General features: G+C 39.4%; 1 protein-coding gene across 1 annotated transcript; it reads left to right on the top strand.

Annotated features, from left to right (window-relative positions):
• The first annotated feature begins 11352 nt into the window (after positions 1–11352).
• LOC142162725 (uncharacterized) lies at positions 11353–11802 on the top strand. Its single transcript, XM_075219330.1, has one exon. It carries the CDS (start codon positions 11353–11355, stop codon positions 11800–11802), a length of 450 nt encoding a protein of 149 aa, XP_075075431.1.
• Positions 11803–25857: the final 14055 nt, after the last annotated feature.

Genomic DNA, 25857 nt, shown 5'->3' with positions numbered 1-25857 from the left:
TGCGGGAATACATTTTTGTTCTAGGTCGCCCACCAGTATAATGCAGGAATACATTTTTGTTCTAGGTCGCCCACCAGTATAATGCGGGAATACATTTTTGTTCTAGGTCGCCCACCAGTATAATGCGGGAATACATTTTTGTTCTAGGTCGCCCACCAGTATAATGCGGGAATACATTTCTGTTCTAGGTCGCCCACCAGTATAATGCGGGAATACATTTCTGTTCTAGGTCGCCCACCAGTATAATGCGGGAATACATTTTTGTTCTAGGTCGCCCACCAGTATAATGCGGGAATACATTTTTGTTCTAGGTCGCCCACCAGTATAATGCGGGAATACATTTTTGTTCTAGGTCGCCCACCAGTATAATGCGGGAATACATTTCTGTTCTAGGTCGCCCACCAGTATAATGCGAGAATACATTTTTGTTCTAGGTCGCCCACCAGTATAATGCGGGAATACATTTCTGTTCTAGGTCGCCCACCAGTATAATGTGGGAATACATTTCTGTTCTAGGTCGCCCACCAGTATAATGCGGGAATACATTTCTGTTCTAGGTCGCCCACCAGTATAATGCGAAAATTTTTGTTCTAGGTCGCCCACCAGTATAATGTGGGAATACATTTCTGTTCTAGGTCGCCCACCAGTATAATGCGGGAATACATTTTTGTTCTAGGTCGCCCACCAGTATAATGCGGGAATACATTTTTGTTCTAGGTCGCCCACCAGTATAATGCGGGAATACATTTCTGTTCTAGGTCGCCCACCAGTATAATGCGGGAATACATTTCTGTTCTAGGTCGCCCACCAGTATAATGCGGGAATACATTTCTGTTCTAGGTCGCCCACCAGTATAATGAGGGAATACATATTTGTTCTAGGTCGCCCACCAGTATAATGCGGGAATATATTTCCGTCTTTTCATTTTTGTCCTAGGTCGGCCACCAGTATAATGCGGGAATACATTTATGTCTTTTCATTTTTTTCTTGGTCGCCCACCAGTATAATGCGAGAATACATTTCATGCTCTAGGTCGCCCACCAGTATAATGTGGGAATACATTTCTGTCTTTACATTCATGTCCTAGGTTGCCCACCAGTATAATGCGGGAATACATTTCTGTCTTTTCATTTTTGTCCTAGGTCGCCCACCAGCATAATGCGGGAATACATTTCATGCTCTAGGTCGCCCACCAGTATAATGCGGGAATACATTTCTATCTTTACATTCATGTCCTAGGTCGCCCACCAGTATAATGCGGGAATACATTTTTGTCTTTTCATTTATGTTCTAGGTCGCCCACCAGTATAATGCGGGCATACATTTCATATTTTTGCATTCAGGCGCCCACCTGTATAACGAGAGGAATACTATTGAGTCTTATACTTCAGATTTTGAAATCAGTAACCCCACCGGAAGGCAGAAGGTTACAACAGGAATTCCCAGCAGGAAACAATAAAAATCCCCAGCACCGGGAAGCAGAAGGTTACAACAAGAGGTCCCAGCACAAATTCAGGTGCATGAGTCAAAAGGAAGAAAAGACGCGTCTTGAAAGAAGCGGCTTGTGAATATTAAAGTATGCCCAGCATAGCAAATCTGATGAAGAAAGCCGTATCCCCAGAGGAACAGCCGAAAAGCTTAATGAAGAAAGCCATGTCCCCAGCGGACCGAACAAAATGATGAAAACTGGTATTCAGAAAAGCAAAGGGCTAGTGTCATCCCCAAATTCACGGAAGAAAAGCACCGGAAGAAAACATAATTCGACAAGAAATCAAGGCAACAAAGATAAGCTGAAAATAGATAAGATCTTGTGATCCATAGGCTAGCCTAGCTTCTTGTTTTCTTTTGAGCACGGTGTAACAAGGAGATCGGTAAGCAGTAGTAATAGCATGCAACAACAGTAACATTGCAGTCCCATGGTAGTCCCAGCTACCAAAACTTCCCGAACTACATTAACCTGATTCACCTTTAGCCAGGGATATGTAGGAAACCTTTGAAGCAAAGGTTCGGTTAAATCTTTTTCAAAAAAAATGCTTCACACGGAGTACTCGGATGGGCAAAAATCGCTCACTTTATCTTTCCACGAAAACCCTTCGTGTCTTCGGGCAAAGAGGGGCAGCTGTAAGCACGTGATTTTTGCCCTATATGAGAATTACTCCCAAAAAATTTAAAAATAAAATGATTTTTCTTGGTGTGCAATTTTGTGGTACTTTTGTGTAATTATTTGTATATTTATCTGTGCATGTTTATTTGTTAAATTATTAAAAATACAAAAATATGTCACATTTTGCATGTAGGATTTAATTACACAATTGTTAGTAATTAAGTTTGTTTTACAAAAATTAAAAATTACAAAAATAGGCATCTTTTGCATTTTTAGCATTTAATGTCCAAATATACAATTTTATGCTTAATTATTACTTAATTGTGCGTTAATTGTTATTGGGAGTTAATTTGCGCTCTTTTTAACTTAATTTGGTCCTTAATAATAATTTAAGTATTTTTATAATTTAGTGTTAGAAAAATAAAAGAAGAAAAGAGAACAAAAATACAAAGAAAAATCGGATTGGGCCACTTCTTCAAATTCAAGCCACAAGCCCCAAAAAAAAAATATACCCAATCTTCCCAAACGACCCAGTCCATTTTGACCTGGGTCGACCCAGTCCATAACCCAAAGAGACCCAAACCCCCTTTTCTTTCATTTTTCATAAAAAAAAACAAAACAAAAAAAAAACAAGAAAACCCTAAAACTAAGCTATCCGCCACCCCCCCTCATTTTCCTTCTTCTTCCTCAAGATCCCCTCCTTTGCATCAATGGTTGCCCTTCCCCTTCACCCCGTCACACTCACACATATACACAGTAAAAACGCACACACGCAGCAGCCTTTCATGGCTGCTGCTTCTTCTTCGTTCTTCATCCAAACGACCAAACGATCCTACTGTCATCGCGATGATTGCTGCTCCGTCCAGCTAGTCGCACACAGTCCGTCGCGTCGTCGAACACCTTAGATGTTTCTTCGTCTCCGAGCAGCCATGAACAAGCTCAAGCTCAAGCTTTCATGGCTGCCTTCCTCCTCCTCGCGTCCAGCCGCTGCTGCTGCTGTTCACGCAGCTGTTTCTGCGTCATCACTTCATCTTCACGTTGCTGCGTTGCTGCGTCTTCACGTTGCTGCGTTCGAGCCCAGTTGTTGCGTCTTCACGTTGAACAGCAGTAGCAAAGAAACCCAGTTGCTGCGTCTTCACGTTCATCGGCGTCGTCCAGTTCGAGCCCTACTGACCCTACTGCTTCATGCTGCTCCATCTTCTTCGTTTCTTCGTCGTTGTTTTGAATCGGTTAGTTGGTTTATGTTTCAAATTTCGTCCATATTTTTGTTCGTTGTTTTTCGGATCCAAAATCGATAAATGATTCAATTCTTGTTTTGTTTGTTCGTCGTTGAAATAATTTTTTAGGTCATGTTCATATGTTTTTTTGAATTAATTTTCAGATTTCAAATGGAAATTTAATTAGTTGTTTTTCATGTTTATTTCATGTTCTTGTTTATTGTTTAGGTAAAAATTTGTTAGTTTAATGTTTGTTAGATTCAAATTGAAATTTAATTAATTATTTCTTCAATTTGTTTCATGTTGTTACATATTTTCCAGAAATTGTTAATGTTGTTTGAATCATTTAATCCGTCATGTTTGTTGTTTAAAAATAGATTTAGTTCATGTTCATCTTTGTTTGAAGTTCATTTTTAATCCAGTGATTTAATGTGAGTTTATGTTTTTGATTTGTTGATTTAGTTTGAATCATGTATTTTGTTGTTTGTATTGTTGTCTCCTTGCTCATCCATTTTTGGTCTAAGTTAACCAGGATTGGTTTCCGATATGGTTAATTTACTTCCATTAATTTTGAGTTGTGTTGTTCATCGTGTTCATATGATTTGTTGTTGAAGATTGTTGAGAAATTGGTCATCTTGGCTATATTTTGGTTAAGTTATGATTAATTGATTGTTTAGAGCTGATGGGGGTTAGTTTGGTAAATTGCAGTACGTTCAGGGGTAAAATGGTAATTGCAATAAGGTTGGAGGGGTAGTTTGGTAATTGAACATTATTATAATTCTTTATGTTAAGCATGGAGGACAAAATATAATGGGGTGAGGTTTGATATAATTGTTTAACATAATGGGGGACAAGACATAATGTAGTGGAGGGGAATATTGTATTTTTTTATGTTAGGCATGGGGGACAAATTGTAATGGGTTGGGGTTGATGTATTTATTTAATGTAGGCATGGGGGACAAGGTTTAAAATAAAGAAAATATTAAGTAGTGGGTACAAAGCATGCCCTTGGGGGAATAATTTCAGGTTGGGGATTCAAGACAAAGGTCTTGCTATATATATAGGGTGTCATTTGACACTTTAAAAAAGAAAAAAGATTTTTTTTAGACTGGAATTAGAAAAAGATTGGAGAGAGAGTTTTAGGACTTGAACATTAGGAGAAGACTTTTACACTTGAGAGCTGACAGACTTGAAACATTTTGAGAGTAGAAGAGAAATGCAATTTGAACTTTCACTTGAATAATTTCCGTTTGCCTTTCTCGAGTGTTATTCAAAATCAGTAAACTACTGCATCTTGTATCGGTCTCTCTTCTGCTTTGACTACGATTGCACTTTGGTATTGCTGAGTTTTCAATCTGTTACTGGGTTATTCCACTGGTTGTTACTGGTTTGCGGTGTTGCTGAACCTGCTGTTGCTGTGTTATTATTGTTGCTGACTCCTACTTCTTTTCTTCTTGTACTGCCATTTCCAGGTATACATTTGTACACTCTCGGCTTGAAGCGAAATGAAATATTAATCAGGCTTTGTTCCTGTTGAGTTCCTCCTGTTTAGATTTGTGTTTGAATAGAATTTTCCTTTCTTTGTATAATAATGTAGTCGATTGATTAATGAGTAATGAGGTTGCATATGTATAACGTTTTTCATCTAATAATGTTAATTTAAATTAATCGAAGAATAGCTAATCTGTTTTGATATTATTGTGCGTCAATCTCATGTTCCAGTATTATTAAATAATAAAATATAGAACGGAAGAAATCTTTCTTTGTACAAACTCGATTGCAATTTTCCATTTGCATTAGCCGTAAACTAATAACTAATAAGTTCGACTTTTTCAGCATGTAATTAATTGAGGGGTTTTCTTTTATTTTAGAGACAAACTTAATAGAAGAAATGTAGTCACTGTAGGTTTATCCTTAAAAAATAAAATGAGATGAGCCTCGCCAAATAAAAATACAAATTGTGGGGCCCTCAGTAAATATTTGCTTTAAAATTGCTTAGACTTCGGAATCGACCGTTTAGTAAAATTCCACGGCCCTACCCAAAGTAAATGATACGCTAGTCACTTTAGGCGTGTATTTAATAATGTTATCTTCCTAAAACTCGGGTGCACATTTATGTGACCCAAATCCCAATCTCAACAGAGTTGAAATGTGGCTCTAATCACGGGTACATTGATTGTGACGTGGTTCGAGATGTGTTTCCACGATGTTGCAATTCTTGATAAAAATAACAGTAAATGATAAAAGCGGTTAAAAGTTAAAATTTGCACATAAGTTCATACTTGTATAAAATCAGATAATCAAGCCGAATATGACAGTTGAGCGACCGTGCTAGAACCACGGAACTCGGGAATGCCTAACACCTTCTCCCGGGTTAACAGAATTCCTTATCCAGATTTCTGGTACGCAGACTGTAATATGGAGTCAGTCTTTTCCTCGATTCGGGATTAAAATTGGTGACTTGAGACACCCTAAATATCCCAAGTGGTGACTCTAAAATAAATAAACAAATCCTGTTTCGATTGTCCTTTAATTGGAAAAAACTCCTTGTACCCTCGCGGGGGCGGAAAAAGGAGGTGTGGCAGACCTTTCCCTTAGGATATGATATATTTGATAATTGAAATGCCTTGTAAGTGAGGTGATGAGCGCATACTTGAGCCAATTATTGAAAATCCAATTTTTCCTTAAGTATTTCAATTGATTCTACTTGTGAATTTAGCTTGTTGCTAGTTTAGAAAATCATGTTTAGTTGACTTAATTGCCTATTTGCTTAAACTGCCTTAATTGCATTACGTGAAGCATGTTAGGCTAGAATTAACTGTTTACTTGGTACGAAATTTAGCTTAATTGGGTATTTTTGAGTTGTTGCTGTGTGTTTTTCCTTTTGGGACTACGGGACGACATCCCGGGAGATCCCCTGGCACATATATTGAGGATACCAAGAGATCCTCGAGATACCGAGAGATCCCTAGCATATATTGAGGATACCAATAGATTCTCGGGACACCAAGAGATCCCTAGCGTATATTGAGGATACCAAGAGATCCTCGGGATAGCGAGAGATCCCTAGCATATATTGAGGATACCAAGAAATCCCTAGCGTATATTGAAGATACCAATAGATCCTCGGGATACCAAGAGATCCCTAGCGTATATTGAGGATACCAAGAGATCCTCGGATCCATAGCATATATTGAGGATACCAAGAGATCCTTGGGATACTAAGAGATCCCTAGCGTATATTGAGGATACTAAGAGATTCTGGGGATACCAAAAGATCTCTAGCATATATTGAGGATACCAAGAGATCCTCAGGATACCAAGAGATCCCAAGCATATATTGAGGTTACCAAGAGATCACTAACATATATTGAGGATACCAAGAGATCCTCGGGATACCAAGAGATTCCTAGCATATATTGAGGATACCAAGAGATCCTCGGGATACCAAGAGATCCCTAGCATATATTGAGTATACCAAGAGATCCTCGCGATACTGAAAGATCTCTAGCATATATTGAGGATACCAAGAGATCCTCGGGATACCAAGAGATCCCTAGCATATATTGAGGTTACCAAAAGATCACTAACATATATTGAGGATACCAAGAGATCCTCGGGATACCAAGAGATTCCTAGCGTATATTGAGGATACCAAGAGATACTTGGGATACCAAGAGATCCCTAGCATATATTGAGGATACCAAAAGATCCTCGGGATACCAAGAGACCCCCAGTGATCATCCTTGTTTTGAGTGGTATTTCCTGGTGTTTGCCTTTATTTCTGTTTCTGTTATTGTACTCCTTATTATCCTGTGTAGATTCTTACTGTAGATTCTCGATTGTACTATTTATCTTATCCTGTCATCTTATTATTTATTTGACCTCAGTAGGGCCCTGACCTTTCTTCGTCACTACCCAACCGAGGTTAGGCTTGGTACTTACTGAGTACCGCTGTGGTGTACTCATGCCCCTTCTGCGCATGTTTTTCATGTGTAGATCCAGGTACCGCTACTCAGGCCTACCATCTTTGAGGGAGGTGACTGCTTTAGAGACTTCGAGGTACATCTACCGCATCCGTAGATTGAGAAGTCACTTTCTATTCTAGTTGTTAAACATTGACCTTCTGTATTTTTCTTTCTTGTTATATATTCTGGAGTTAAACTATTAGATATTCCAAAGGCTTGTGTTTCCGTGAGTTTTCGGGTTTTGGGATAGTGTACTTGGTTTTGAGAATGTTGTGTTGTATATGCCGAGCGGTATTATAACTATTGTTCCATTCAGTTATTTTGGTTTTTGATTATTTCTTCCACAAGTTTGTTTATGTTCCGCATTTATTAGGCTTACCTAGTCGTAGAGACTAGGTGCCGTCACGACAGTTCACGGAGGACGAACTGGGGTCATAACATCGAGTGTCTCTGGTGAGTTTTAGATGGTTAGCGGATCAATTTTTCACTGGCCATTTTTGGGTGAAGAATATTGGTTTTTGCTGTTACTGGTTTCCTATTATGTGTTTGCGAGAAAGGTCTCGCGTTTGCGAATGGTAGCTGATGGCAGATAAGGATTTTTTCTTTGTGTTCGCGAATAGGGGGGCCTCGTTCACAAATGTTTGGGCAGTGGGGGCATCGCAAACGCGAGAAGGGTGACGTGTTCGCGAAGAAGATAGGAGGCAGCTGGTTCCCCACGCCGTTGTTCTACCCGTCCGGTAAAGGGAGATCGCGTTTGCAAAGTGAGGGGTCAGTGAAGCATCGTGTTCGCGAGTGATTGAACACGTTCGTGTTGGAGGTTTTGGGTAGCAGAATTAATTGTGCTACGTGAACGCGAGGTGAAGGTCGCGTTCGCGATGAAGGCTTAACTGGGCAGATTATAAGTTTCAAAAATGAAGGTTTTGAGTTCATAACACAAAATTGATTTGGGAGCTCGGTAGAAGGAGATTTTTTGAGAGATTTTTGCATGGGTCTTTTGGGTAAGTCTTTCCTAACTAGTTTTGATTAATTTCCATGATTATGCCTTTGATTCCATCATTAATTTGTGATTTTGTGTGAAAAATTGGGCAAAATGAAGAAAAGTTCTTAGGCTAGATTTTCAAGGTTTTGATTGGGATTTTGATATCGGATTTGAGAAATGTTGGTATGGGTGGACTCGTGGTCTAATGGGTGTTTAGATTTTATGACTTTTATCTGCTTCCGAGATATGGGCCCGGGGGCCTACTTAGAGTCGGTTTCGTATTTTTGATTCATAACTTTGTATTTTCTAGTGAAATTCATTCCCTAGTCTGTCTTGATTGTACTATACTATTTTGACAAGATTCGGTACATTTGGAGGCTGATCTGCGAAGCAAAGGTATGTTAGAGTAGAGATTAGCTTGGATTGAGGTAAGCAACAATTCTAAGTTTTGTTTTGAGGGTATGAAAACCTTGGATTTTGTGTCACATGATTTGTTTTGAGATGACTCATATGATAGGTGACGAGCGTATGAGCGTGCACCTTAGGAATTGGGACTTGGCCCATTCCATGGAACTGTATAAATGATTAATCTGTTGATAATACCTGTAAATTCTTCATGTAAAATTGATATCGAGCTGCAAGTCCTGTTAAAATATTCTTAGGCCATGTGTTGGTACTAAATGGGCCCTCAAAGGCCGTATTAAATGTTAATTATCTACTAAATTGTTGTTGTACTCAGTCTCCGTTTTAATTACATATCATATCTCAGTCTATATTGTTACTTGTTAATACATTACATTATTTCTGTGTTGGGCTGATTCTCATGATTTTTGAGAGCCTGAGAGACTGGAGAATTTGGTGACTGAGTTGGGTCCCGAGTGCCGATTTTTGAGCGCAATATGTTTATATGTGGATAGGGTTGTACGTCACGACGAGCCTTTTGGCGGTATATGTGTGGATCGGGTTGCACGCCGTAATGAGCCTTCTGGCGTATATGTGTGGATCAGGTTGCACTCCGTAATGAGTCTTATGTCTATATATATGGGATCAGGCTTCACGCCGCAACGAGTTTCATTGATTTATTCCATGAATTTGCTTGGTACAACGCTTGGGCTGAAGGAGCCCCTCCAGAGTCTGTACATACCCTAGTGAGCGCAGGTACCTACTGAGTGCGAGTGCTGAGTGTCGAGTGCCAAGTGTTGAGTGACTGAGAGGGCTGAGTGACTATTGCCCAGAGAAGATACATTTTACTTCATTATTGTTGCACTTAGCTGACATGCATCACTATCATGGAAATTACTGAAAGATACTTCACTCTTTTTCACTTAAACATGTCATGAAGTAACTGATTTAACTTAAATTGTTGAACTTGAAAGCATGCCTTCTTTCCTATGTTGAGATTACTGAAATTGAACTATAATTGTAAAGCTTGTCACTACTTTCAGTTCTTTATTTTGTATTGTTACTTACTGAGTTGGTTGTACTCACGCTATCCCCTACACTTTGTGTGCAGATCCAGGTGTTTCAGGACACGATAAGTGTTGACACTCTACGTAGTTGATCTTTTTGGAGACTTCGAGTTAGCTGTCCGGTGTTTGCATACCTTGTTTCTCTTCCCTATCTTTCCTTTTATTGTATTTAGTTTTGGACTATCTTAGACACTGTATTCCAGACTTGTGATATATGCTCATGTACTCTATGACACACTAATTTGGAAGTTTTTCGCATTGTGTTTTGGATCTTTCTATCGTGTTTATGAGAAGTTACTATTAAAACTATATTAAATCCATTTTCTGTTAAAAGTGTTGGAGTTGTTTGTAAATGTCGGCTTGCCTAGTACCACTTTAGGCGTCGTCACGACAGGTTAGGATTTGGGTCGTGACAAGTTGGTATCAGAGCCTAGGTTAAATAGGTCTCACGAGTCATGAACATGTTTAGTATTCTCGCGGATCGGTATGGAGACATATGTACTTATCTTCGAGAGGCTGCCGAACCCTTAGGAAACGTCACATTCTTTTATTCTTGTCATACAGATTTGTTGATCTCTGACAGATTTTCAATATCTTAGCTTTATATTTTGATGATCTAACAAACTTACAGTCAAGAACCAGATAGGGAACTTGACATACTTGGTATACATTGCTAATCAACGGACTCCAACTAATGTGAACTACTGCAATTGTAGAAGACAGAGAACCAATACAGGGACCTGATCCCTTATGTGTCCCTGACAGCAGTACGAAAGTCAACTATGTATAGCTAGAAAGTGACTGCCACAGAAACAGTGCACACAGTGCAGCATAGTTCTACAGTCACTTGTCCTTTGACCAACCAAGTTCTTACATCATTCAAGTGATGTCATCAAAGGTGTATTAACAAGAGTATCACAACAAAACATCACCTGAACACTTGGAATTCACTTCAAGCTTTCTAAGATAGTGAATCTAATTCTCAAGTGCCTCAAGAATAAAGTTTAACGCTACTACGGACCAATTCCTAAATCTAGTATTGTGTTGTCCTTAGTTGAGTTGTAACTTTATAATTGTTCTTAATTTAATTCCTAAATTGCTTAGCTAGTAACATTGTTTAGGAACCCCTGTGTAAAACCATAAACCATTGTGTTTGTGTCGTGACTAGAGTTAGTCATGAGTTGAAGTCTTTGTAATAGGTGTATTGCAAAGTGACTTGTAATAGGTGTATTACGAGTTAGTGAAGGATTAAGAGTTTAACTCCTAGATTACATAGGCTGTAATCTAAAAGTTGCTCATAGTGAAGTTGAAATCCAACCAGTGTAGGTCATGGTTTTTTATCCCCTTGAGCAAGGAATTTTCCTCGTAAAACTCCCTGTCTTATTTACTTACTATTTTATCAGTATTGTTAGTGAAAACGCATAGAGGACCTAGTACTCTATAGTTTGGTGGACTCGTATAAACTATCAATTGGTGTTAGAGCGGGTTCCTCCTATCAAGATAACACCTAGGAAGGATCCTTATGACTGCTCCACCAAATTTTGAAGAAGGTCAATCGACGTATAGATCACCCAGGTTCAATGGGTGGTGGAAGACAAGAATGCATGATTTTATAATGGCTGAAGATTTTAAGTTGTGGGATGTCATATGTGATGGTCCTTATATCCCAACGAAGAACGTCGGAGATCTTCCATTGACGATTCCAAAGACTAGAAAAGAATACACTGACGCAGATAGGAAAGTTGTGGAGAAACATTTTCGTGCCAAGAGAATTTTGGTGTGTGGAATAGGACCTGATGAATACAATAGGATCTCTGCTTGTGAAACTGCCAAGGAGATATGGGAAGCCTTACAAACAGCACATGAAGGAATCACTCAAGTAAAGCAATCTAAGATTGATATGCTCGCTACCGAGTATGAATTCTTTAGGATGATGGACGATGAATCTATTCAAGATATGCACACAAGATTCACTTACATCATAAATGAGTTATGCTCACTTGGTGAAGTCATTCATAGGAACAAGCTAGTGAGGAAGATTTTTAGTATCCTGCCCCGTTCATAGGAGAGTAAAGTAAATGCTATTACTGAATCAAAGGATTTGTAAAAGCTGACCATATATGAGTTGGTTGGAAATCTAAAAACCTACGAGATAAAGAGGAAGATAGTTAGTGAAAGAAGAGAACCAAAGAAGGAAAAAAACCTGGTACTCAAAGCTGAAAGCAATGACTCAAGTGAGGAGGACAGTGACATGACTTACTTAACCAAAAGGTTTCAGAAGATGGTCAGAAGAAATGGAGAAATACTAAAAAGGGGCAACTCCAGCAGACCAAAGAACTATGATCTATGCCACAAATGTGGAAAGCCAGGGCACTTCATCAAAGATTGTCCCCTCATAAAGCAAGGACACTCCAAATACAACCCTGATAAAGCAGCAAAGAGGAACCTGATTCCTAACAAGCACTTCAAAAGGAAGGGATTTGCTGACAATGTGGTAAAACAGGCTTTTGCAGCATGGGGAGACTCCTCTAGTGAGTCTGAAGAAGAAACTGATGCAGGTGATAACTCTTTGATGGCAGTTGAAAGTGAAGAAAATTAATATGATTCAATATTTGCTTTGATGGCACAATCAGATGATGATGAAGATGATGACAATAGTGAGGTAAATTTCAGGGATGTTCAGAGAAATCTGAAATCCTACTCCCCTAAGAAGCTCATGTCTTTAGCTAGTGTATTAATTAATGCCTATCATAGTCTTGTGGAGGATAAAGATGCCTTGACCTTAGAGCTAGGAGAAGCTGAACAAACTAGAGATGATCTGGTAGTGTGCGTACTTGATCTGAAGGAAACCATAAGTGATTTGGAAAATGAAAAAAATTATTTTAACTGAAAAAATTACTAGCATATAACATGAAAGAGATGACATGGTGGTTGTAGCTGTTGACTATAAGGAAACCATTGAGAATTTCATTAAAGAAAAAGAGGCCTTAGTGAAGAGAGTGACTGAAATTGAGGAGGAGAAAAATGATCTCTTGATAGTGATTGCAGACCTGAGGGAAACTATAGAGGGACTAGGAACTGAGTATAGACCTGGAAATTCTGAGAAAGGAAAAAAGGTAGCTAGTGAGGCACATATTAGGCTTGAAAATGAGTTGAATGCTGTGAAAACTAGCATGTGTGTTGAAACTGAAAAAAACAAGCATCTCCAAACTGAACTTGATAGAGTAAAAAATGATCTTGAAAAGTCCCTCAAGTGGACTTGGTCCTCGGATGCTATCAATGCCATGTATGTTAATAATGGTGGAAACATGCAGGGAATATGGTTTCAAAGGGAGAAAAGCCCTTACAACCCCCATAGCAAGTATGTTACTGTGCCGGATAACTGGTTGTGTACTCACTATGGGAACAATGGGCATTTAAAGGAAAATTGCCAAGCCAGGGTCTAGTCTATTCAGAAAAATAAAGTGTTTGCTGAAAATGTAGCTACTAAAAAGGGACGAGGTTCCACCCATAAAAACGCATGTTACCTGCATGGACTAAAGAGCTCTTATTCATCCTCTTGCCTACTACAAGGGACCCAAACATGTTTGGGTTCCTAAAACTAACTCTTGATTTCCTTGTGCAAGGAACAGTGAAAGGAAGCAATCAACAATGGTTCATAGATAGTGGATGTTCAAAGCAAATGACTGGGAACACCGTGGACTTTCTTTCACTAAAAGCCTTTCAAGGAGGGAGTGTATCCTTTGGCAATGGGAAAAAGGGGTACATTCTCGGAGTTGGAAAAGTCAGGAAATAACTCACTCACTCAATTGAGAAAGTGTATTATGTCAATGGTCTTAAGTACAATCTATTGAGTATTTCTTAGATTTGTGATAAAGGAAACAAGGTGAAGTTCTTGTCCAAGATATGTACAGTTACTAATATGGTTACCGGTGAAGTTACTTGTGGCCAAGAGATACAAGAACTTATATGTTGCTGATTTCGAGTCGATACAAAGTGGTGATCTGAGTTGCCTAAAAGCTGTTAATGATGATGCTGAACTATGGCACAGAAGACTAGGGCACACAAGTTTCTCTCTTCTGAAGAAACTAATTCAGAAGGACCTGGTCCATAGTAGTGTGTGATGCATATGCTAGAGGGAAGCATGTAACGTCCTCATTTAAGTCTAAAAGTTATATCAGCACCTCAAATCCACTTGATCTTTTTCATATGGATTTGTGTGGCCCTACGAGAGTGTAAAGCAGGGGAGGAACCTTTGTAATAGTGGATGACTACTCCGGATTCACATGGACTCTATTTCTTAGAACAAAAGATAAAACCTTTGAGGTATTTGTGGCCTTTGTGAAGAAAATTTAGGTGAAGAAGGAGTCTAGAGTTGCATGTATTAGATCAGATCATGGAGCAAAATTTGACAATGCCAAATTTGATGAGTTTTGTAATGAAAATGGCATTACCCACAACTTCTCAGCCCCAAGAACTCTCCAGCAAAATGGAGTTGCAGAAAGGAAGAATAGAACTCTTGAGGAAATTGCAAGAACAATGCTGATCGACAGTGGGATTGCAAAGAACCTCTGGGCTGAAGCTGTCAACACTACCTACTACTTGGTGAACATGTGCATCATTAGATCTCTCCTGAACAAACCGCCCTATGAGTTGCTGAATAGAAGGAAACCCAAGCTGACTTACCTAAGAACATTTAGGTGCAAATGTTATGTTCTCAACAATGGAAAAGATCAGCTTGGTAAATTTGATGCTAAGAGTGATGAAGGAATCTTTTTGGGGTATTCTTCTCAAAGCAAAGCTTGCAAGATATACAACAAACGGACTCAATGTGTTGAGGAAAGTGTTCATGTAATTTTTGACGAGTCATATCCCTCATGTGAGAAAATCAACAATGATGATCAAGATGGGGAGCCCTTATTGGTTCCAGGTGAAGTCATCGACATAACAAAAGGAAAGACAGACATGATGAGTCAAGTGAAGGAACCAAGTGGAGAGAATGTAGCTTCTTCCTCAAGGGAACCAAGTACCTCAGTAACAACCACTGAAGCTGAAGAAAGAGTGGTTGATGCAGTGCATGGTACTCCACAAGTAGTTGAGAGAAGAATACAAGGGAACCGGTTAGATATACCCAGCTCCTCTACAAATGAGCCTCAAATACCCAACTGGAAACACAAAAGTTCTCATCCTCTTGACAACATAATTACCCCTCTAGATTCTGGAGTACAAACTAGAAATGCACTTGCCTTCTCAGCCTTTCTTTCCCAAATAGAACCCAAAAACATCAAGGAAGCCTTGAAGAATGCAGACTAGAATACAGCCATGCAAGATGAGTTACATCAGTTCAAAAGGAACAATGTATGACATCTGGTACCTAAACCCTCAGATCGAACCATTATAGGAACCAAGTGGGTATTTAGGAATAAGCTTGATGAACATGGAAACACTACAAGGAACAAGGTTATGCTAGTGATTCAAGGTTACAATCAGGAGGAAGGAATTGATTATGATGAGACATTTGCTCTGGTTTCTCGCATGGAAGCTATTAGAATCCTACTCGCTTTTGCATCTTATATGGAATTTACTCTATTCCAAATGGATGTCAAAAGTGCATTTCTGAATGGACTTCTTAAGGAAGAAGTTTATATAAAGCAACCTCCCGGGTTTGAATGTCATGAACACCCTGAATATATGTTTAAACTGGACAAAGCATTGTATAGGTTGAAGCAGGCTCCTTGAGCTTGGTATGAAAGGATGTCAAAGTTCCTCCTAGAAAATGGTTTTGCAAGAGGGAAAATTGACAACACCTTGTTCCTAAAGAAACGGGGAACGAACCTGCTCATTGTTCAAGTATATGTTGATGATATCATTTTTGGGGCAATAGCTGATTCACTGTGTGAAGAATTTGCAAAACTCATGGGAAGTGAGTTTGAAATGAGCATGATAGGGGAGCTGAATTTCTTCTTGGGTCTTCAAGTGAAGTAGTCCATAAAGGGTACGTTCATTTGTTAGCAGAAATACATCAATAAGCTCTTGAAGAGGTTTGATATGGAAGCATCAAAAGTGATAGACACTCCTATTATAATGGCTACTCGACTGGGCATGGATGAGTCTGGATCTCTTCTGAATCAAACTATGTATAGAGGCATTATTGGGTCTCTTCTCTACCTCACTGCCAGCAGACCTGATATTGTCTTCAGTGTGGGGCTATGTACAAGGTTTCAATCAAATCCCAAGGAATCTCATGTGAAGGCTGCCAAAAGAATTTTGAGATATCTTAACGGAACACAGGGCATGTTCCTGTACTACTCCTCAAGTGACAGTTTTAATCATATTAGGTATGCTAATGCTGACTATGTAGGTTATCTTGTCAACAGGGAAACGTACTTCTGGAAGACTCACTTTCTAGGATCATGTCTAATCTTTTGGGGCACAAGGAAGCAAAACTCAGTGACTCTTTCAACAGTTGAAGCAGAATATATAGTTGCATCTTCCTGCTATGTTCAAATCCTATGTATCAAACAACAATAAGAAGATTTTGGGGTATTTAGTAATTGTGTGCCTCTTCTATGTGATAACACCAGTGCACTCAACATGGACAAGAATCTAGTTCAACACCTAAGAACCAAGCACATTGATGTGAGACATAATTTTCTGAGGGACAATGTTGAGAAAGGGCTTATCTATATGAAGTTCTGCAGTACAAGAGACCAAATTGCATATATCTTCACCAAAGCATTGAGTAGGGAGTATTTTGAAAGGTTAAGTTGGGGATATTGAAGACTAATTAAGAACTTGATTCCCAGCAGTTGGCTATGAAAATCACCTTCGGATAAAATTAGCTAAAGTGTTTTCTGGCCAAGTCTAACTCACTTCAATACGTTACAAGTAAACACGCATGATGATTATAGAAGCTGTAGATGCATTGCATGGGTGGTGAGAGATAATTGAAATTTTCAAAGACAGGTCAAGAACCTGGTTCTTGTACCAAAGGTTAGTAGTCCTGTGCATTCTTTAAATACACATCTTGAAAAGGTACAAATATCAACTGCCATGCATCCACCTTTTCAGACTTTGTTGTCACGTCTTTTCGTTTCAAATCCTTTCCATCTCCCTCTGAAACTTTGCAACTCCCCAAGCACTACCTCCATTTCAGAACCGATTCTTATATCTCTCCTCATAATTATCTTCTCTCATTAAAACCCCTCTTCTCTTCACTGAACATACTCCCTCATTAGACCTTCTCCAAAGATTCTCAACTCTTTCTCTTCAATGGCTGACAATCTCTCCAAAATCCCTTCTTCGGTTGACACTAACCCAGAGAAAACTCTTGAGTCATCCGTCCCTGATGAATCTTCTGGCACCATCCCAGTCTTAACCACTGAAACCATCTCCAACCCAGATTTTCCTTCACCCTCCAGTTCTAAGGCGACTATCTCAAAAACCCCAAAAATCGATGATCCTTCATCTCTATATTCTAAGATTCTCACCGACCAAGGCAAAAGTGGAGAACAGGATAAAGGTCCTATGGTTGTAGAGGTTTCTGGGGCTAGGATTGATTAACCTGCCGCCATTGTTGCTGTAGATTCTATGGTGGCCATGGAGCCTATCGAGGATGAAACTATCACGACCATATTTGTTGTATCTACAGATGGAATATTGCATGAGGTAATTTCTGGTGTACCCATGGCTTAGAAGAATGAGACACATGGGCTGGTGGAAAAGGAGATATGGTGCTTGTTGAAGGCTCTGCACCAGCAAAAAATACTGGGCCTTCTCATGAGGGACCTAACCCCTCTCCGGAGGAAACTGGTCAAGGTTCCCACTCCTAGGCCAGTTCTGCTCCTGCACCTTCTCCGCACTTTGTTGTTGAGCCCTTGGACATTCTAGTCCCTTATATGAGATCTAGCGATGAGGAAGATCAGGACAATATTCCTCTTGATGCATTTATAGTCAAGCGAAGCGCAGTTGTGAGCACGTGATTTTTGCCCTATATAAATTACTCCCATAAATTCAAAACAAAGCAATTTCTTTCTGTGTTTGCAATTTTGGGGATTTTCATGGCATTTTTTGGTAATTGTTTGCATTTGTCTGTGCATTTTTTTTTATTTAATTAATGAAAATTACAAGAAATATGTTGCATTTGCATTTAGGATTTTATTTTACATTTTTAGGATTAATTGACAAATTATTTTATAAAAATAGGAAAAAATAACAAAAATAGTTTATTTTGCACTTTTAGTTTTAATTTTGAATTTTAGTAGTTTTCCCTTTAATTTGGTTTTTAATTATTTGTAGTAACAATTATTAGGGTTAACTAATTTAATATGGTAGGATAATTTGGTTTAGGATTTAATTTAGGTTTTATTTTTTAATTTTGGAAAAAAAAAGAAAAAAAGAATTGTGAAATTGAAAAAAGAAAAAGAAAGAAATAAGAGGGTTTAAATCAGGGCCAAAATCAACCCAGATTTCCCCAGTCAAAACATAATCACCCATGTACCCGGCCCAAAACCACGCCTCACCCGGTCCAAATCCCCCAACTAAGTCAAACGACGCCGTTTTTTCTTGTTGATCTGGACTATTGATCTCAGTTGATCAAACGGTCCGCAACTCAACCCTTACCTGATATATATCTGTCCTAACGCCCTAAACCCCCCCCCCCATTTCATCGTTCCAAACACCCTCGTCTATCAGAGAACCCAAGCCTAACCCTAGCTAAGCCGTCCCTAAATCCACCATCATCCAGTGGCGGCGCCACCTCCAAACGCCACCAAAACAACACCCCATGACCCCCTTACTCTCCTCTTTCTAAATCCCGGACCAATTTCCTTTGAATCTGCCCAGAACTTCTCGAATCTTGATCTGAAGAGAAGAACCCTAAAATCCCAAAGTCCAAATCAACGGGTGTGCTAAAGATTTCAGACTGTAATGGACTTTATTCGCGTTTTTTCACATGAAAACACACTATTAAGGGCTATTCCGGTCAGGAATTTGAAAAGCCCTTCAAAGTTTGTCGAATCGGCTCCTGGCTGGTGTTAGGTATCTTCTTTGTTCGTTTTGTTTATTTGTTTATCTTTTCTTTTGTGTTTCTACTTCATCTCCTCTTCTGGGTTTTGTTTAGTTGTTCCGAAGTTTTGTTATTCATGCATGATTAGTTCGAGATCCTTTCTTAATTAGTTAATCGTCTAGCAGTTCAGTTAATTCCCTCTATTTGTGTCAGTTAGTAGTAATTTAGTTTAGGGCCTTAGTTTTAAAAATTGTTCCAGTACGTGGATGGTTCTGTCTCTTAGAAGCTCATAGAATTTAGGGATGTTAATGTACTAATTGGGCTTTAGTCTGTTGTTGACCCATCTCGCAAATGTAGCCCGTTTAATTTGGTCTATATCCTTGGATCAATTTGACCGGTTTGGATTTCTGAAGTAATTTTCAAAGGGTTAAGGGGTAAATTAGGTAATTGGTTTAGGTAATCTAGGGTGTAACTATTTGGGAAGCTTCTGGGAAGCTGGGGAGGGGACTACTTTGCAAAAACAGAATTTAAACTAGGGGTGTTTAAGCTAGAATGAAAACTAAAAAAGGATTGAAGGGCAAAAATGAACTCTTAAGGCTGCCCTGTTTTCTTGCCTATAAAGGCATCATTTTCTTGCCTTTCAAGGCAGACCCAAGAGACTTGAAAGAGAATAAAAATTCTGGAAAACAAAAACAGCTGAAACTTCTGCAGAAAATACTGTTTAATTGGGTTTTAGCTTTGTAATCTGAAATCCTCTTCTTCCTGAATCGATTTTCCTGATTGTTTGAGCTTAGAAATGGTTTGAAACTTAGTCATTAAGTTTGGTTCTGAGGTCAGATGGTTTAATTGTGTGTTTGAGACTAGTTTCTGGGCTACAATACTTCATTTCTAAGTTTTTGAACATGTTTTGTTGGTCTGTTTTTATTACTGGAACCTGCTGCTGATTCCCTGCTATCTACTGCTGATTATCCTTTTTTCTTATTTCGTTTAATTCCAGGCACTCCTTGATTCTATAGGAGATGAAATGCAAGTATGAGAGCTATAATTACATGAAGATCCCCATGAATGAATACTGTTTTTCTTTTTTAATCATCAATATTAGCTGTTTACTTGGAATTTCTGGAGTTTAGTGGTATATTATAATGGCATTTAGCCTGATCCGTCCATTTTAATATAACAGTAGTATGTTATTCCTTAGAAAACTCATGTTGCCTTTCGTTGTGATGAAAACACATGGTTTGATGGTTTGATTGTATGTAAGTAGTTCAGGACATTTGGATCCTGTATATAGGGACTGTGATTTAAGCCATTCACTGTTTGTTATGCATATGTTCAAGCATGTGGTTAGACTCTGTTGAGTTTTAGCTTATCACTTAGTTTTGTCTGAAATCGGAATGCATTCGATTAAAAGGGTGACTGCCTGCTTTGTGGGAATAAAACTTTATGAATACTGGTCTGATTGGCATAAGTCTCTGGTTACTCAAGGTAATTGGGTGCATGAATTTGGTTGAGAATTAATTTTTGACTTGTTTAGATATGTAAAAACTTTCTATAGTAGGATAAGGTCAAAATGCATTACTCATAGTGATACAAGTTTAAAACTAGATCAAACATGTTGTCCATGATGAGAATTCCATTGTCATTGCTTGCTAAGAAAAATGAGCCCAGAGGTTGTTTGCACACATATTGGTTTTTTTTTTGTTGAATATCGCTGGTTTTTGGCCTGCAGGGACTCGATACTGAGTTCTCCACTCATACCTATTGAGGCTTCGAAATTGGGTTCATTTCTGTGTCCAAGCTTAACTGCTTCTTTCGACTATGATTTGGGTCGTAATTGCGGTCCAGTCAAGCCCAGGTCTTTCGCTAGCCTTTCCGGATCTGGACTTCACATAGGAAGCCCATTTGTGGCCTTTGATTGTTAATTAGACGACCATAGGGAACTTTAACTTCATCGAGTGTTTAAAACAATTGAGGTGAACGATGTTAATGACACCAATAGTCTATAGCCCTCATAATTTTAAAAATAAGAATTTTAGGCAATTAGATTTGAGGGGTGCCATTTAGCGAATTTGCCATGGCCCTCGTAAAATTAAAAACGCGTAGTCGCTTTAGGGCGTGTTACTTAATAATTTTACTTTCTTTAACTCGGGTGCGCATTTCATGTGACCCAAATCAAATCGTAAAACGTTGAATGAAATATGTTTAGGATTGCGGGTGCATTTCATGTGGCGCGATCCAAAGACGTGTTTTAAACGACGTTCAATCTTCTTTTTAAAATAATTAAAAGCGGTTAAAAGTTAAAATTATACCATAGTCTAAAACACTAAAATCAAATAATAGACCAATTATAAAAGTTGAGCGACCGTGCTAGAACCACGGAACTCGGGAATGCCTAACACCTTCTCCCGGGTTAACAGAATTCCTTACTCGGATTTCTGGTTCGCGGACTATTAAACAGAGTCAACCTTTTCCTCGATTCGGGATTTTAACTGGTGACTTGGGACACCATAAATCTCTCAAGTGGCGACTTTGAATATTTTGATAAATAAATCCCGTGTCGATTGTCCTTTAATTGAAAAAACTCCCTTATACACCCCTCTCGGGGGTGTAGGCGAAAAAGCAGGTGCGACAGCTCTGCCGACTCTTCTGTGGAACGAACCCAAAATCTCTGGTTCAGGGTTCAAGAATTCAAGCTTAGAATAATTGTTATAGTTGGCTTTATCCACTGTCTGATTTTATTACATGATTTGGGCCTAATGTGCTAATTGATTGCTTTTACCGCTTTGATATTCCGTGAATTGTATATAAATTGTTGCGAAATCCCTCTTCTCTCCGAGTCTTCTAAATCATGAAGAAGTGTACACTTCGTGTGACTTCTTTTCTGTTAGAGTCATATTCCAAATTTAGAACGAGGTTCGGACAAGTTGCAAAGCCGGCGAAGCTTCTATATTCCCGGTACGCTGCCCCCTCCTCGGCTCAAGCTGTCCGCTCGGGTAAGCCAGGTCTAGAACAATAAACCCAGGTTTTAAATCTAGTATAACAAGACCTCGTGCCGGATCCCTAGTAGGAACTTTTGTTGCATCATGTGCATTTGACTTTGGAGACTCAACACAGGGGTTGGGTCTGTCTAGGACAGGTGCACCTGAAACAAAAAGACCATCCTGATGCATCCTACTTGCTACTTGTGCATTTATTTGCTTCGGACTTGCATGCTGACCGGATTATGAATATTGGAAAGAGAAATAGCAGTATGAGGGTTAAAGAGAGTTAATCGCCTGTTCTGAAAAAAGAACAATGTCCAAATAGTGCCGAAACTCTGCCGACTTTTTGAGAACATAAAAAGGGAAGAAAAAAAGGGTTTTTTTTTTCAAAATAGTTTGTTTTATTTACCAATGAAATGAAAAAAAAAGAAGAAAAAGTTGTTTTCAAAAAATAGTTTTCTTTGCCAATGAAATAAAAAAGAAGAAGTCTTGCTTTCAAAAATAGTTTGTTTTGCTTGCCCGAACTACGCCAGTTTGATTCTCTCAGGGTGTGAGATATGTAGGCAACCCCCATCGGGTCCAACTTCCTTTTTGCAAAAATAGCCCAAAAGCCCAAAAATTTTACTTTGATTTGAAAATAATTAGGGTGATGTCATTCTTGTCAGAAATAGCCGAATGTCCCTAAAAGGGCGCTGGAAGGCTGCTTTTGCAAGAACAACCACTTTTATCACTTTCAAAGGTTTTGGCCGGTTACCTGACACAGCCTTAAAATCTTCGTTTTGAAGTGCTGAAAGGCCGTGTTGGCAAGGACGGATGTTTTATGGAAATTTTGGAATTGGTCATTTCTCATAAGTCAAAACAAGTCATGGTTTTCTTTTAATTAAAATAACCTTAATAAATGTGCAGGATGAGCACAAATCAAAATGAACCTTTCTCAGTCCGTGAAGAGATTCCTTTGGAGCTACATATGTGGTGGCGTGATTTGGGGGACGACAGCAGGAAAGTTGTGACAAAAGCACTGGGCGGTCTTATCGGGCTTTTGAAGGTCAAGCCCAAAAAAGACATGATTGAGGCCTTGATACCATTTTGGGACCCGACACATAATGTGTTCCACTTTGCGGATTTCGAGTTAACTCCTACGCTAGAAGAGACAACAGTCTATGTTGGTTTCGAAGGGAATCTCAAAAGTCAATACCCGGTAGCACCAAGAACAGTGACCCCCCACAAATTTTAGACTTGCTAAGCGTCAGTCGGGATGTCCGAGACGGAAATTTGGCCAAAGGATTTTGTACCTTCTACTTTCTGTACCGACGATACGGGAATCCACGTGTCTTAGAAACACCAGATACTAGTCTTACTCATGCTGGGAATCAAGACAAGTGGGAAGCTCGGAGAGGATTAGCTTTCATAGTGGCGTTCTTGGGTATTTTGGTTTGCCCGAGAAAAGACGGGAACATAGAGATGGAGCTAGTAGGGATAGCTGACTTTATGATGAAAAAGGCAAATGGGACTATAGTGCCGTTGATCTTGGCAGAAATTTACCGAGCTCTTACTCGTTGTCGAGAAGGAGCAAAGTTCTTTGTAGGGTGCAATATGCTGTTACAAATATGGATGGAGGGACACCTTTGCCATCGTCTCGGATACTTGAATTGCGGTATGACTGGCCTCGAGTGCATTGAAAAACATGAAAAACGAGTAGAGGGTTATGAGTTTCCAGATGGTAAGAAAGCATGGCATGCTCATTTGAGATCTTTGACCGCAAATAAGATCGAATGGACATTCGGATGGCTCTCGGTCAACAAAGTAATCTATATGTCGGCTGAGGTGTGTTTTTTGCTATTAATGGGTATTTGGAGTATCCAGCCTTATGCTCCACACAGAGTCCTACGTCAGTTAGGCCGATACCAGACCATCCCGCACAATGAAGATTTTAGTCAGCAAGTCATTGAGTTAATGCCAAAAGCGGCCTTCCCATAAGAAAAAGTGCATCGGGTTTGGCATCAGTGCAGATTCTTAGGGCCTAACACGCAAGTACGAGACCTATCCAGGGGCGAGGTGGAGCCCAGTTATATTTCTTGGTATGGTAAAAGATCCCGAGTTCAACATGAGCCTGACAGGCCCGCAAAGAGACCCCATGTCCAGCAATTCACTGACGGAGCTCAGGTACAATGGGATTGGCTGACCAAAGAAAACGAGTACAGGGCTACCATAAGCAAGTTGGAAAAGCAAGTCAGAGAACTTCAATTCGAGAATAGCTTGCAAGTGGCAGCGGACGAAGGAGAAACAAAAAAGCTAGCCAAAGAAAATGAGGCCCTTTGAGCTCAAATTCAGAAATTGAAAGTAGCGGCAGAAAATCCAGTCCGAAGTAACAGAGATGAAAAGCTCATAGCTAACCTGAGGCAGAAAGTGAGTGACTATAGTTTCAATTTGAACAAAGTAGAAAGTGAACTAGCCAAGGCTCAAAAACAATTGGCTAAAAACGTAGATGAACGGGTATGCCTGGTTAAGACGTTGAGAGAGAGGTACGATGATGAGGTCGCAGGGTTGAAAAAAAGGGTCATCGCCACGGAAAACAAAATGATCAAGCAGGCAAAAGACTTCAAGGTTGAAAAGGAACACTGTTATACAATATTGGCACAGTTAGAAATAGACTTGCAACAACTTCAGGAACAAAATTATGCAGCTGAGCAAACTTTAGAGGCCAGGGCCCAGCAGATTGGGCGTTTGTTACAAGAAAAGGGAATCATAAGAGAGAGAGAGTTAGAAACATCGCTGACTACATCGTTATGAAGTGCCACAACTGTGAGGATATGACTCGTACTACATTCTTTGCAGTGGTGATGACCTTTGTTAAACATATAATGAACGACTTGGACCGACTTCAAAGGGATCTTGCACATAGGCCCGTGGCGAGACCGAATGACGTCTCGCGGGCACTAGGAGCATTCATGTATTCATGATTCTTTCGTTTGAGTCTGCATTTCCTTTTGTTAAGTGCCTGTCAGTCATGTTGAGTTTTCTTCCTACTAGAGTCCGTCCAATTATTTTTGAGTCTGTATTTTCTTCTGTTGGAATATAATGTCTGTTTTTGCAGTCTGTATTTCACCTTTGCATCAAAATTTGTTAGTCTTTTGGAATTTGTTAGTTTTGAGTTTGTAATGGAAGCATTTGTTGTTTTATTTTATGAAAACTGAAAATCCCAAAAATGTTTTATTTCGCACTTATCTACAAGAACTACGTTTCGTCTGATTCAAGCGGGGTCACGATACATAGTCAATCTCCATAGGATTCGACTGCAACCAAAAAAAAGAGAGAGGAAAAGAGGGAAATAAAATAAAAGGAAAAACAAGAGGAAAGAGCGGAAAAACAAGAAAGAAAAGAGAAAATAAGAGAGGGTAAAAACAAAGAGAGTACAGAGGCCAGAATGAGAGGAAAGGAAAGAAAAGAAAAGAAAAGAAAAGGGGATGTTTGCAATTAAAATAAAGAAAGGGTCGGGATGACGCATGCAACAATACATAATAGAGACGGTTAACTGTTTAGGTGCATCCACGCCCAATGTGCGATTACCAATCTGTTAAAGCCTAATCACTAACAAGGTTGTTTGTTTGATGTATTAAGTCCAGGAAGGTGGTTAGTTGACTGGCATTCTGGCAACTCACTCCTACAACACCCGATCGAAAGACAGGCTGAATATGGTCGAATAGGAACCGAAAACAAGTATTGTCGACCCATCGAAAGAGGTGGAAGAAATGGACGTTAATGCAATGAGGGAAGAAATGTATAAGCTAAAACAACAGATGGCTGAAATGTACCATGCTTGGGCGAATGGGCATCCACTACCGGTTTATCCCGCCAATCCTGCTTATATCCCACCATCAGCCCAACCTCCGGAGCCTCCCACTGTGAACTCATCTCCAGCCTTTCCCCTCTACCAACAATGTCATGGCGCCACTTCCCATACTTCTCAAGCTCCACCACCCAAACAAGTCTCATACCCCCCTCCACCAATTACACCTATTTTTGTGGCACTTCCACCTGCTACATTACACCGATCTTCCAGTGAACCCTTGTTCCAAACTCACGACAACCAGTACTATCCCCCTGAGCCTACCTTCAAAGTTCCAGAACCATA

The sequence above is a fragment of the Nicotiana tabacum genome, chromosome 1 (genome assembly GCF_000715075.1).
Source record: "Nicotiana tabacum cultivar K326 chromosome 1, ASM71507v2, whole genome shotgun sequence".
NCBI lineage: Eukaryota > Viridiplantae > Streptophyta > Magnoliopsida > Solanales > Solanaceae > Nicotiana > Nicotiana tabacum.
Note: the sequence above shows the minus strand (reverse complement) of the source record. Positions and strands in the feature narration are given on the sequence as shown.

Coding starts and splice junctions, on each gene's coding strand:
- LOC142162725 (XM_075219330.1), top strand. CDS start 11,353: ATGGCTGAAGATTTTAAGTTGTGGGATGTCATATGTGATGGTCCTTAT.